At 44.7% G+C, this 14,729-nt stretch overlaps 1 protein-coding gene across 1 annotated transcript; it reads right to left on the bottom strand.

Annotated features, from left to right (window-relative positions):
* Positions 1 to 303: 303 nt before the first annotated feature.
* Positions 304 to 14,643, bottom strand: LOC121866249 (cell pattern formation-associated protein stuA-like; the record flags this gene model as incomplete). The annotated part of the gene is made up of 3 exons (XM_042365861.1): positions 14,398 to 14,643; positions 13,034 to 13,373; positions 304 to 436 (listed from the first exon to the last, which is right to left on the bottom strand). Coding segments are annotated over exons 1-3 (665 nt in total), but the record flags the coding sequence as incomplete, so codon positions are not given.
* Positions 14,644 to 14,729: the final 86 nt, after the last annotated feature.

Raw genomic sequence — 14,729 nt, 5'->3', positions numbered from 1 at the left:
CTGCTTCCACACCCCCGTCTTTACTCTCCACGAGTCATCCTACAATCCACTGTACAACTGAAAATAAATTTTTTGCTAGGATTAATATTATTTTAAACCCTAGTCATCACTCACTCTGCTGCACTTTCCCATTTCTTCATACTATAGATTGCATCTTTCTCTATCTTCTGTTCTATTAACCACTACTGCCAAGTGGTTTCTGCTTTAGGTTTATATGCAATCTCTCTGTATCTCTTTTCCAATAAACTGATTAATATCATCTAAACCACTCCACAAGCAATAAATTTTCTCCAGGTGACTTACTTCTTGATGGCATCCATGCCGAAAGGAAGATTGTAACAGTTTAACTGTTGACTCTGCACCTTGGCTTCCTCTTCATTCTCTGGGTTCTGTAGGTGAGCATTCCACTTCAGAAGGCCACGTTCTTCTGGAGTTCCTGACAAAGAGAAATCGATCACATTGCCTTTGTTTTATATATTTCTTTTTAATGGACAAGTTGATTATTATTCTGGTTAATGATACCCAGCTAATTCTTATTACCCTTGTGATGTACAAAAGTAAGATAAGTGAAATTATCTTACCTATAAAAAACAATGTACTAGGAGATGCACTCCCAGCTGTGAACTTTGAAGGTATCTGGGCTAATTCCTTATACAGAAACACTTATTAAGTTATGAAATATCATGAGATTCATATGAATACACACTAAATCTATAAATTACCCACATATATTTATAAATCATAGTGCGAGCTTGTTTGTGTGGATATTCGCTTTGCACGGCTACAGTTTTGAAGATAGGGAGTTGAAATTTGGGAAGCAGATGTGCATTCTTGTAAGAATTCTCACAAGTGGAATATTGTGAGCATAACCCCATTGGATGGCTCCCCGTCCCAATAGGGGAAATCCCCTCACGAAAAACATATTTTTGACTGTTTCTTTGCTGTGCACGGTAGCCTTTCTTAAGACAGAGTTGAAATTTGACATGGTTCTGTAAATAGTCCTGAAAATATGTTTACGAATGTCTAAATTGGGGTGTTGGCCCCCCTGAGCGCATCCACAATTTTTTGAAGGTTCACTTTTTAATATAAAGAGAAGAAATTTGAAATGATTATGTTTGCTTCCTCCCACTTTTTTTAATGGGGGTCAGCCCACCTGGGCAGAGGTCACCAACCCACACCGGACCTGGAGGGAGGGGGCAAAAAAGACAAAAGAAGAAACAAAATGTACCGTCAAAAATAAATACAGAAATTGAAAAATAAAACAGATCAAGAGTGAGAAACGATATGTATGTTGTGTTGTCAAAGTAAGAGATACAATTGAGACCCTGCAATTGTGTGTAAATTAGGCAAGAAATCAGACAGATCAGCAAGCTGGGACTTGGTCATAATTTCATCCCTGACAGTAAAACCTCTCTGTTTGATAGCTGCCTACTACCTACTACTGTACCTACGATTATATCTGACATTCTTTTTCATCATGTCCTAAAATAATAAATAATTTCTTGATGCTTCTCTTAACGACCTAAATACAACGTTAATGAGTTTGTTGCAGTGTCAGCGTTTCCGTTAAAGGGTTATAAAGTGCGAATTAAACTTACGTCGATAAAGTGAAATTCGTAACAACCGAACAGCTCTTGATCGAATACCTGCTTCACCGATAATGGAAGTTGTATGAATAGTGAGAAGGCGGAGGAGAGAGAAATAAGGGAGCAGAGAAGGAGAGAGTGAGAGGCTTTAGGGGTAAGGGGTAGGTGGGGTGGATACAGGTGTTCATCCAGGTGTCCAGGTGAGAGAACTCTGAGTCAGTAATCTGCCCCGGTCCCACACCTGAGCATATTGGTGCGTGTGTTACGCCAAATATGGATAATTTCCGATTCACCTTTAAAATCAACTGACGTTTTTGCAAACTATGAATAACTTTAAATACCGATTAGCGATAAGTTCTATGTATTTTTGTTTTCGAAACTTCTGACTGGTCATAAATGATCATGCAGCTCATCAATATACTAATAACTGCTTAACCTCATACAAAAACTAATCTTACCTGACCCCAACTTAACCTAACCTACTTTAAGTATAATTTGGCTATAGCTTTTGATGGTAAACGACGAATTAGTTTTTTCTTGCCATAAACAAATTAATTTATATTATTAGTCCATCAGCCACATGAAAAAGAGGCCTAGTTAAAGAGTTAGCCCAAGTGATCGGGTAGAAAAATTTAATTAGTACAGTTGCGGAAACATGTTCCTACATCCCCTGTGGTAACCCGTGTATCCAAACGACACCGTCACAGTAGTAGATTAACTATTTATGAATGAATGGGTATTGGTCGTGTAACGAGGGACGTGATTGGTGGATAGGTTTGCTATAGTAGGGTGTGTCATAGGAGGGAAGATCAGCTAAAACTAATGGCCCATCACTTTTTTGGTAGAATTTAGTGTATATAAACAGAAAATAATTTCAGTTTCAATATTTTGCAACCTTTTGCTAGGTAAATTTTAGCGTGAAATTTATCGAAAATCTAACGTACAGCTGCATTAGTGCATTACAATTAAATAGTGAACATTGCTTTCTGACTTCATTCTTTAACAACCCAACTAACAATATTTTTTTTCTGTTTCAGATTCTGATGCATTTATAAGTTGATAATATTTGCGATGGCTGCTTGTGTCAGGACGAGGAACCGAAAATCCAGCCATCTCAGTCACTATCTTGGGTCTGGGAGAGAGCTCCTGAAGTCGGAGTTGCTTACATTGAGAGATGCTTTGAGATACGGTGTTTTAATCAGGCAAATCAGTGAAAAGAACCAAAGAACTTACACAAACAAAGACATTGCCAGTGATATGACCAAAGCTGTCTTGGCACAGTACACTCTGGCTAACGCTCAGTTCAAGCCTCCAGTCATAACAAGTCAGAAGAAGATTAGTGAGAGACTGCTAGCCAGTTGGGAAAAGGCAAGAAATATCTCTCTTGGGAGAGGAAAACTTGCAGTTAAGGACAGCTTTGCCAAGCAACTGGACCAATTATTTGACATAATTACTTGCAAGTGCCCAATTGTTCTCTGTCCTGAGTTTGGATGCGATCGTGACTGTAAATCCGAGGCCCACATCTCCTGTATTTGCAAGCGTGAACTGAAGATTCCTGTGATCGAACTGGCATTTGTCAAAGCACAGAGAGAGAAGACTGGCAGTATAGGGGCTCTCATGATTTCTAGCCAAGATATTCTGGAGTCCAAGAGACAGGAGGCTGCCTCAGAGAGACAGAAGAGGAGAAGAGTTGCCGAGGAAAAAGACTTGAGAAGGCCCAGGGTGAGGTAAAAAAGGCCGATGATTGGAGTCAAGCTGATTCAGAGTTTAATGACTTCCCCATGGCTGATCCGAGTGCTGACCAGGAGAATGGTGACTTTGTCCCTAACCCAGAAAATAATGATCCCAAACCTTCCAGACATAAGATTCGAAATAGGAAAGATATCCCGAGCATAGCTCTGGCCAGCATGCGACACCACACTGGTCTCAGAGAAACTGCAGAGATAGCAACAGCTGCCTGGGTTGACGGTGGTTTGATAACACCTGATGATGTTCACCTGATGATAGATCATAACAAAGTAAGGAGAGCTCAGGAGAAACTTGTCAGTAACCTAAAAGAGGAGTTTGATAAGGGGATAAGAGAAAATGGAATCAATTGTTTGTTCTTTGATGGGAGAAGGGATGACACTAAAGTGTTCATGAAAGTTGGAGATTCTGACAAGTTGTTCCCTGCCATGGTGAAGGAGGAACACTACTCCTGCTGCAGTGAACCAGGAGGGAAGTATTTGTGGCATTTCACTCCAGAGAAAGATGACATCAGAAAACCAGCTGAGATAGTGGCGAATAACATTGGCAGACTGGCTCAGAGAGAGGAACGTAGACCAGACCCTGCAGCAGGCCATTGGAGGGCAGCATAACACGAACTGGGGTGGCAAGGGGGGGTCATACAGTGGATAGAGCGGAAGAGTGGGAGGAAGCTGGTCTGGATTGTTTGTGACCTCCACACCAACGAGTTGCCACTCAGACATCTGATCCAGGAGCTGGATGGCAAGACTCTTTCAAACAACAGATGGTCTGGTCCTCTTGGCAAGATGCTGGACTCTGCCACTGAGTTAGAAATATATCCGAGCTTTGAAAAAATCACAGTTGGCCCTCCACTCGTTGAGCTTGCACATACTGTCATTGACGACCTGAGTACTGACCAGTACTATGGTTACATGATTTGCAGTGCCATCAAAACTGGGGTCATGCCTGAGAGACTTGCTTACCTGCAGATAGGTCCAGTCTCACATTCTAGGTGGCTCACAACGGCTCTCAGGTTCTGCAGAATTTGGGTCGCTCATCATAAACTGAAGGGGAACCAGCTTCACAACCTGAGACTTATTGTCCAATTCATCGTGAGTGTCTACTTGCCAAATTGGTTCAACACCAAAAGACAGAATGTCGTTCTCCGAGGTCCGAGCATGTTCTCTTGGCTTGAACTCCTGAGGTCAAGCCAAGGAAGGTTGTTCAGATTGTGGAGCAGACTGTGAGGAATCTTCCTGAGTATGCTCATCCGAGGCAGTTCTGCAGGCCAGTGCTCTAGATGAGATGAGAGGAGGAGAGAAGAGTGGCAGTCAAAAAGATCTTGGATATGAGACTTATGAGAGGATCTGGGCATGACGAATCAGTTGGTGACGATTCCTTCAGGGTCAGGAAGACTCCTGAAGTCAATCTAGGTGCCAAGACCCTCACTGGTCTCATAGATCTGGATAACATCCAGGCTGGCAGTGAGCCCCCTCTTACCTGCAGCCTCACCAATGTTCAAGTCAGAGCTTTCCTGGACAGCCCCATGCATGTCCCTGCCTGGCCCTCGCACACCCAGAGTATAGAGCGTTGTGTACAGCAAGTGAGCGAGGCCAGCAGTCACGTGTACAGCCAGGAGAGGAGGGTAGGCTACATCCGAGCTCAGGTGGTCAGCAGGGAGGTGATGAGTAGAAACAGAAGCAAGACATGTTCTCTATGATTGTGCAGCAACACCGAATTAAGTAGTAGATAAAACCGGTTTTTTGTGTATTTGATGATTTTTGTTTCTAAAGGAATATTAAATTTAATAAATGTGTCAAGATCATTGGTTTCACTATTCTGGATCATTTTCATCCTAATAAAATTAACCTGATACATTTACTTTACTTTAAATAAGCTATTTAGTGGTGTTGGTAAAAGGGTGGGAATACTGAATTTTCATAAGATTTCAAGTTAAAATTTACCTAGCAAAAAACGAAAACTTTTCAAATCTGAAGATATCACATGATTCTGCACATAGAACTACATCATTAATACCATGGGCCGATTTTTCAAACTCAAAAAAAAAAAATTCGCCTCCGTATGACACACCCTATTGCTATAGGTCATATAGGTTGGCCTTTTGGAAACATGGGTTACCACAGGGAGTGTAGAACACATTTCTGCAGCTGTACCAGTTGTTAGGGTGATATATGGGGGTCATCACCTGGGTGGAGGTGGAGTCTGATAGTGGTGCAGTTTTTTTTTAATTGCAGGACCGTTTCCATGGCAAGCATCATCAAATTATGATAATTACTTGTCTGCTTTTAAACTGCTATAAATTTGTTATGACATCAGAAAATACAATTCTGGTATTGCGTGGAATGACTAAGATTGTTCTAAGCAACTAAAATGATGGCTGGTAGAAAATATTGATTACGTCTTAGTTTCCATGCCAGAGTGGACACTGGACATGAACTGTACGTTGATGGGTTCGTGTTCAGCCAGGCAGAGTATAGATGCACGGGCTCCACCAGTTCCCTCCTGACATTCTTTTGTTCTTCTATTTTCTTAAAAGGAAATACTTTTTCAGTATTGTTTAATAAATTACTTTGTCAGTATATTGTTTTTGTATTTAATCCTTCTTTAAAAAATCCTACTTTGGCGACATCCTGTCCGGGTAAGTAAAATTAATGAAAAAATGTACAGAATAGGAGTTATTAACTTAGTAGTTATTATTTATTAATATATTTTAAAGTGCATATTTAAGTGCATATTTTCTCAGTTTTTACTGCATATTTGCATGCATATTTAGCCATTTTTAAATGCATAATTATCCTAAGCCTAATTATCAGTATTTGTTCTTCCAATATTAAGTAGCCAATTCAACGTGGGTGAATGACGCACCGGGCTGAGTCATAAATAGCCATAGTGTATATTGTATGTGTCGTTGCATGTCGATGATATTGCATGATTCGTGAGATGTCGCCAAATTTCCACGACTCGTTGGATATTGGTGATATTGCCGGATATTTTAGATGTCGGCAATATTGCATGAGTCGTTCGCTGCCAACAATAGTGCATGAATCGTTGCATGTCAAATTGAATCATATAGACTCAGGGGTGGGGGGGGGGGGAAGTAATTACAATAGATAGGAAGAAGTAAATGGAAATATGAAGAAGAAAAAGACAATTTAAGTCACAACATATACATTAGTAATCTCTAAGAAAGAAATCCACAAACATCGCTACACACTGATCACACGTGCAAGTACTAACACAATACAATTGACCAGAAGATGAAGAGAATTTGACATTAAACAGAAGGTCGCCTGAAGAAGTGATCAACGCAGGTGGTCTAGGTAAGGAGACGTCATGACTGTGGAGATAATGGTTTAAAATTTAAATGCTCACTGGAATACAACAATTGCTTCTCTTGTGAACTAGCTATAATTATTTTGTATTATTAACTTATTATTGTTTTAACTTTATTTAATTTTCTGCATTTATGGTCAAATTAATGTTTCTATATGTATATGGTAAAATATGGCTATATTTTATATCCAGTCACTTGTCTTGCACTCTGAAGGGGTCTGGTTTAGATAGTTAAATTATATTATATCATAAACATGAAAGACATCATACAGATCTAAACTTGCTCAGTAATAATGAAGAAAGTGTCTGTATATAAATTCAGTGTCATAGGATCGACTATATTTACCGAAGTGTTCAGTTAAGCGGAGTAGTTTTACGCGGTTATGGGCCTTAGATGTTGAAGCAACGCGCATGCGTGCGTAGTGTCAACAAAGGCTGTAAGAGACTACTCCTTAAAATTCGTATTTCTGACGAATTCAGCGAGTCTACCAATCCCAGCCTGTGCAAACAGGCATATATTTTTTGTTACTTTTGGACTTTGTCATTTTTTGGGGATAAAACATCTGGTCCTACAACCCGATCCCTCTGAGCAAAGTTTTTCAAGTTTGCGCATGCGCAATGTGATAGTGTGACGTAGCAATGACGTCATTACCACTCCACCTGACTGCAGTGTTGCCAACGTGCCCTATGCCAGCCGTTAAACGCTCCCGTTCGTTGGAAAAGGCGGCAGTAGGTGACAGTGATGCTGACGACTTTCTTCTTGAAGACACGTCAAAGAAGAAGCAGAAACCTCAGAAGTCAGGGTCTCCAGCAGGGGCCACGGCTCCCTCTTGCACCCCTTCTGGGGATGTAGAGGGTGGACTCCTCCTGTCATCGGGGTCCCCAAGTGAGCTAACATGTGGCTCAATGACCGACCCTCCGCCGACGATGGACATAGGGGATTCCCTTTGTCCCCCTGCCCCGTCTCGCCTTCGTCGTCTCGCCTTTCCTCGGGACTTGCCTCTGAGCACACGGACGACCTGGTTCTTCCGTCACTGCTCTCCACTTCAGGACTCAACACTTCGCCTCCGCCGAGGTCCCACAGCCGTGATAGTCACCACACAAATGGACGAGACGGTACGCCTGCTCACTCAGGTGGACTTTCTTGCTCCCCAGGGGGAGGTGATGCTGAAGTTCACCATCATCACCCCAGAAACTCGTCGTACCAAGGTAATGGTTCGCCACGTATCCTGGGAGATCCCTATCAACGATCTTAGCCCTCTTCTCCCACAACTACTGGACATGGAACGCCGCATCAACCCGGTCTCCAAACGCCCATCCAACGAACTCATCGGCTGGTGGGTGGGCCCCCTCCCCCCGAAGGTGAATGTAGAACCAATTCACAACTGTCCTCTCGACCGATTTATCGGAACCCCGAAAATCTGTGGTCGTTGCCAATCGTGGAAACACCGCATCTGGGAGTGCACGAGGATGGTCGCCTGCGGTTTCTGTGCAGGTCCTCACGAAACAGTGGAATGCAAATCGAAAATTCAGAACAAAATCCCAGTTATTCCACGGTGCGTCAATTGCCATGGCAGTCACCACGCCTGGAATGCCAATTGTCCACAGCGTCCTGGCACTCGCCCGGGGAAAACTTACCTTGTACCACTGCCCTCGTCTCTGACGAAGCCCCTGTCAACCAAACCTCAATCCTATCCACCACCGCCTCTTCCATCCACCAAGGATTTCCCATTGATCTCCTCTCCTCTACCACCCCCTCTATCACCCCTACCACCCATCCTTTCTCCCCTCCCTCCCTCTCCCTACCGTTCTTGGAACAAGGTCGTTGCCGGCCCTGCCACACAGTCACCACCATCTCCTGCCCACCCGGACCCCCGCTGTCTCTCACCAGCACCACCACCTCTTACTCAACTGAACCCTCACCGTCCCTCTCCGTCGCTACCACCACCACATGCCCAGTCGGGCCCTCGGCAATCCTCGCCGCCACCTCCAGCTCATGCACAGGTACACCAAGTTGGTTCTATGGAAACACTGCGACATTGCAGAAGCAACAACAACTCATTCTGGACACCCTGACCCAACAGGGGCGCGCTTTGCAAGCCCTGATGACCCGCCTCCTTCCATCTCCCGCGATGGAGGATCCATCCCTCGCTCTCCCACTCCTCCCTCTCCATTTCTCTCAACAGAATTTGGTACCTCCTCTGGAGCCCTGTCTAGCCCCTCCGACTCATCTCACACCGGAGGCCGTTCCCTCCTCTTCTTACAATGGAACATCCAGGGACTTAGACCTCGCCGGACAGACCTCGCCCAGTTTGTGCTCTCCCATCAAGTAGATGTTGCTCTACTTCAGGAAACCATCACAGACGATGTTACTCCACTCCGCCTCTCTGGCTATACTGTTTACACCCTGCCTCGGTACCGTGGGCAGGCTCGTGGCCTCCTCACCCTTGTGCGTAACACCATTCCATCTGTTCGTCTCCCTTCACCTGACTCATATGGACCCCCGTCTGAATTACTTTCTGTCTCCCTTACTCTTGGTGACCGGACCCTTCGTGTAGTCAATGTTCATTTCAAGAGTGATTCTCTGGACCCCCAGGTTCTTCACGACCTCCATGATGGGGTTCCCACTATTGTTCTAGGCGACTTTAATGCCCGCCATCCCACTCTTACTCCGGATCATCCCACTCCATGTACCCTTAACGGATCACATCTCTCACAGTTGGGGATGATGATGTTCGCTTTCTTTGTCCTGACGATCCTACTCGCCTCCCCCATAGTTTGCTTGATGTTGGCTTACTATTGAACGGTCATACTTCCTTTCATCCTACTGTCTGCACCGAGCCTGCTCTGTATAGTGACCATCTTGCCGTTACTACCCATCTCAGGCTCTCCTTCTTTGCCCCGACATCAACTCCTTATCGATCCCCTCGCCTTCGTCTCACACAAGATGCTGTTCCTTCCTTTACCCAATACCTTTCTACCTGGGCGGATTCCTATGTTGTCCCCCAGTCCCTTGACTCTTACAGCGCTGATTTTGTTGATGCCGTGTATGACTCTGTCAATCGCGCTACCCCTCCACGCCCTCCCCGTCACCCCAGAAGTGCCACCAACTACTGGTATCGTATCCCTGCCATGAGACATCTCCGGCAGGTAACCCGTGATCTCCACTCTGCCATACGGAGGTCTCGGTCTCCAGAGGACTGGGAAGACTTCAAAAATTGGTGCTCCTTTGCAACTCAGGAGCGCCGTCGGATACGTGAGGCGGACTGGCTATCCTTCACGGGGTCTCTATCGTTCCAGTCGTCACCCTCTTATGTATGGAATCGGATTTATGCTATACGGGGTACTCGACGGAGGCCTCCTCCCCACCCTGACCCCGCCTCCCTTGCCTGCTCTTTAATGGAGGACTGGGCACGAGCTTCCTCCCCTGAGGCACTTCCAGATCCAATGCAGGAGGCAGTGCAGGCTCGCATCGATGCGTCTGAGCCTGTTGTTCGTGCTGCTCTTACCTCCCCTGCCCCCACTGATCATCCCATCACACAGTTCGAGCTTGACAGTGCTCGTCGCTCTAGAAAAGACACCTCTCCTGGGGATGATCAGATAACCTACTCGGTCCTCAACGCCTGTACTAATATTCCTAACGGCCCCTTGCTCGCTCTCTACAATATGTCTTATGAACATGGGGTTCTCCCGTCCAACTGGAAAAATGCCACTATTATCTCCATCCCTAAGCCGGGAGATCCTGGGAAATATCGACCCATTAGTCTTACCCCCTGTGTTTGCAAGATGATGGAGAGGATATTCCATCGTCGCCTTCTTCACACCATAGGCGGCTTCCACAACTCCCTCAATGGTTTCATACAACATCGCAGCACAGCACACTCCATTGCTTCCTTTTATTGCAATCAGACTGCCCGCGTCTCCGTCTTCCTTGATATCAAGGGAGCCTTTGATATGGATCAGCCTGCCCTCATTTTAGCTGAACTTGCACGGTTAGGGGTTAAACGGAGACTTCTTCAATGGATCGCCTCTTACCTCACTGGACGTCAGCCCGGGTTCGCGTTGAAGGCTCTATGTCTCCTGTTCAAGAAATGAACCTCGGCACCCCTCAAGGTGGAGTCCTGAGTCCCGCCTTGTTTAACACTCTCATGCACTCCATTGCATCTCTCCCGTGGCCGACAGAAGTTGTCCACTCAGGATATGCCGACGATGTCCTCCTCCAAGCCCCTGACTACCTCAGCATGCAGGAAGCCCTTGATCTGGTCTCCAGAGAGTGTGATTCACTTGGTTTCCTTCTTTCAACTGCGAAAACAAAAGCCATGTGGCACGGTCAAAAGCCATGTGGCACGGTCGTGTTGTACCTCCACCCCTTCTCTTATCAGGAATGCCCTTGGACTGGGTTAATGAGACAAAATACCTGGGTGTGTATGTACCTCGCACACGTTGTCAGATCTCTGAAGTCCGCTATCTTCGAGACATATGCTTTCGGCATCTCGCTCCCCTCTCTACCATGTGCAGGGATTCCCTTGGTGCCACCATCCCTGTACTTCTCACCATGTACAAGTCCTGTGTCCGTTCCTGTGTCGACTACGCCGCCCCTGCCCTCATCAACATTAGTCGGACTGCTGTCAACCGTCTCGAAGTTATCCAGAGGAAAGCTGCTCATATCATCCTTGGGGCTCCTCAGTGGACACGCTCTACTTCTCCATATACCGAACTTGGTCTTTCCCCCTTACAGGATCGTGTCCAGGAGTTTTACCTAAAAACTACCGTTTCCATTCTACGGGATCCTCGGGGCAACTATGTCCAAACCAACTTGACTCCTGCTGTCCGAGACCGACCTCCATCTAGAAGACAGTGGCGAGGGTCACTCATCCGAGCCCTTCAGGAACACGACCTCCTGCCTGATATTGTTGTCACCCCTGCTGTTGGTTCGTCTCCTTCTCCCTGGCTGGATTTTCAACCTGAAGTGATTGCCCTCGGTGGACCGCTCCGGAAATCCCAGGTGAACCCTGTTATTCTCTGCAAATACCACCTCTCCAGGATCGCTCACTGGTCCCCAGGTAGGGTCGTCCTCTACACTGATGGTTCTGTTGACCCCGCTACAGGTAGGGCCGGGGCTGGTGTCTGCATCTCCCGTCCTCATGCCCCTGAGCCTATCAAACTGTCTCTCAGAGTTTCTGACGGGGCATCCTCCACTCAGGCTGAACTAATAGCCCTCCTTGCTGCCCTTCTCGCTGAGGAAAAAGCAGATGGTTTCTGCCCCTTGCTTGTCTGCTGCGATTCCAGGTCTGCTCTCGACGGGATCGCATTTGGATCTGGGGAAAATAAGGACCTCATCCTCCGAATACGAGGGTTAACATCCACACTTCAGGATGAAGGCCGTCCTGTGACATTCCTATGGATACCTAGTCATGTCGGTATCTTGGGGAATGAGGCAGCAGATGACCTTGCCAAGACTGGCTGCAACAAGGCCACACCTGACTACGTTGTTCCTCGAACACTCTTACAGATTAGGACCCAAATCCGCCGCAAACAGAGAGAAGCTCGGGAAGCAGCCATACCCCTGGACTCCCCGCCCACATGGTACGATGTCCTCCGTAAACTTCCTGACTTCTCGTACGTCTACGGGAAAGGGTCGCGGAAGGGGGACGTGATTGCTGCCCGTATCATCATCGGGTATGACTTTTGCTTCGGAAATTTAGGTATCTATCTGAACGCTCAACATTGGGTATGCAGGGCCGACAGCCCTTCTGCTGCCTCCTGAATGTCCCTTACTGGCGCTTCCGTGACGCCTGGACCCTTTCCTCCATCTGGCGGAACGATGATCCTCATACTGGCGGATATTTGCTAAATATATTAATTATATTGACGAAGAACTTCTCTTCCTTCATGAGGCTTTAGTAAGCCCTTTAATGTTCTCACTGTGTATGCTCTTTTCACGCCGCAGATGTTCGTATTCATTGTACTGGTAACGCTAGGTTGCTTTATATATCAAACAATTGAAATTGAAAGATTATTCGAACACTGCTGGAGAAAGCTGGCAACTCATGGCAGTTTCTTTACTATAGTACGTTGTATAATATAATTCGAAACAACAAAGCCCAACCAGTAAATTAAGCAACGGGGAACTAAGTAAACAATCACCGATCACTTTTACATTTATTCATAATTTTTGCGACGTACTATAGTAAACAAACGGCCTTGAGTTGCCGGTATTCTCCAGCAGTGTTCGAAGAATCTTGAACGAGACTGTACAGTATGTTCATGTGAAGGCAACTGTACATTCATGAGCAGCTATGGTTTAAAAGTTATAAAACGATGAAGGCGGTACAAGCACATGAAGCATATTCCAAACTGTTACTTACCTGGCATGGTTTCGTCGTCATCCCATCCCTTCCAAGCTTCTGTAGGGATTATTGCCTCCGAATAAATACTGCTCTCAGGATGAGTGTGTTGCTGGTAATTGGAAAGTGATTGCATATCGGTGGAGGGAAAGGTGGAGGCAGGGTTGGTGGGCAAGGACTTGGTGGCAGACATGGTGGGTAGATGTGAAGATGATTGTGACTTCACATCCCCACTTTTGCCTGACGAGGTTGTAGGCTGACCCACCACTGACAAGGATGGTGGCTTTGGAGAATGTGCGTCACAGTTGTTAGTGGTAGAGATTCGAGGGGGCTTACCCGGGTTTCCAGACAAGGAATTCTCCTGTATGAAAGGACAATCTAGATTACTCAGTGTCATTGTTCTGTATCATCCAAGCAACTACTCCCACTGATGTTATTTACTTATTAACCTTCGAGCAACTATTCCCAATGGTGTTATTGCTAAAACGACCAACTTACTATAAGTAACTGAAGCATATTTCGTCATTATAATTTTAGATAATTACTTGTGAAGTGTGACAGCCGACTAAACTACAAATTCGGACAAAGTCTCTGTGTTTCAGTTATGAAATCTTTCAAGAAATGGTAGTGGGCATTTATGTACAATGAAAATAGTTGTAGTGAGAGAAGCGTTACATAACTTACACAACGCGAAAGAATACTCAAAGTTTATAAGGAGAAAATGTTGTACTTTGACCGAATGTTTGAGAATGGGAAGATAGCGGTAGAGTTCGTTTGAAATAGAGGGCTGTAGATGCCAACCCTTAATTGATTAAACAATTAAACACTTTTTGTCTGTCCGTAATGCATCAATGCATCAATAGACTCTATAAGAAGTGAGTATATATACTCAGCAAGTCATATTAAAATCATCTGGTCAAAAAGACACGTATAAAAATGGGGTCTCTAACTTAAGAGAAAAATAAACCCATAAATTTATTTTTGCGTACTGCATTCAAATTTCATAGATGTAAAAACCACGTATTAGGGGCTGATGAATTAGTAATAAAAACATAACTTTCAATTGTAAATATACAATTTTTAGAGCGTATTGATTTTGATAAAGTTGCTTGATAAAAAAAAATCTAATTTACGAAAATTACGTTTTATCTTAAGTATTTTTTGAAGCTCACGAGCAATTATTAGATCTTATTTCTTTGTAAATCCAAATTATAAGTATTAGAAGGCGATTCCTTAAAACAAAAAGTATTATAAATTAGGCGTTGCTATACATAAAGAAATGCATTTTTTTTTCCTTTTGATTTTATTTGTCTCCTCGTGATATTCAGGCGTCTATACTAGGGCCTACAGTTTTACTATCGTTAACATAAGAAAATAATTCATACCTTAAAGCCAGGTCGTGTGACATTGCCTATGCTGGGTGGCTGGGGTATTAAGTCATTCACAGCCTCATAGATGTGTCCTGAGAAGAGGAGGGACTCGGGCTCAGGTTCGGAGGGCGCCGCTATCCGACCTGGGGGGAGGGCTGTCCCCTGACTTTTACTGGCAATATGACGACACACCTCCTTCTCCTTCATGATCAGCGAATAGATATTCTTTCCCTGGAAATCAGTCACATTACAGACCCAGAGATATGGTTTTAAAAGTAATAAGTTTAAAAAAATAAAAGCAAAAAAAAAAAAATAAATAAATAAATAAATAAATAAATAAATAAATA

This window comes from Homarus americanus, unplaced genomic scaffold, assembly GCF_018991925.1.
Source record: "Homarus americanus isolate GMGI-L3 unplaced genomic scaffold, GMGI_Hamer_2.0 scaffold56005, whole genome shotgun sequence".
In the NCBI taxonomy this organism is placed as follows: Eukaryota; Metazoa; Arthropoda; class Malacostraca; order Decapoda; family Nephropidae; genus Homarus; species Homarus americanus.
The sequence above is the reverse complement of the archived record's forward strand: the minus strand, read 5'-3'. Positions and strand labels throughout refer to the sequence as shown.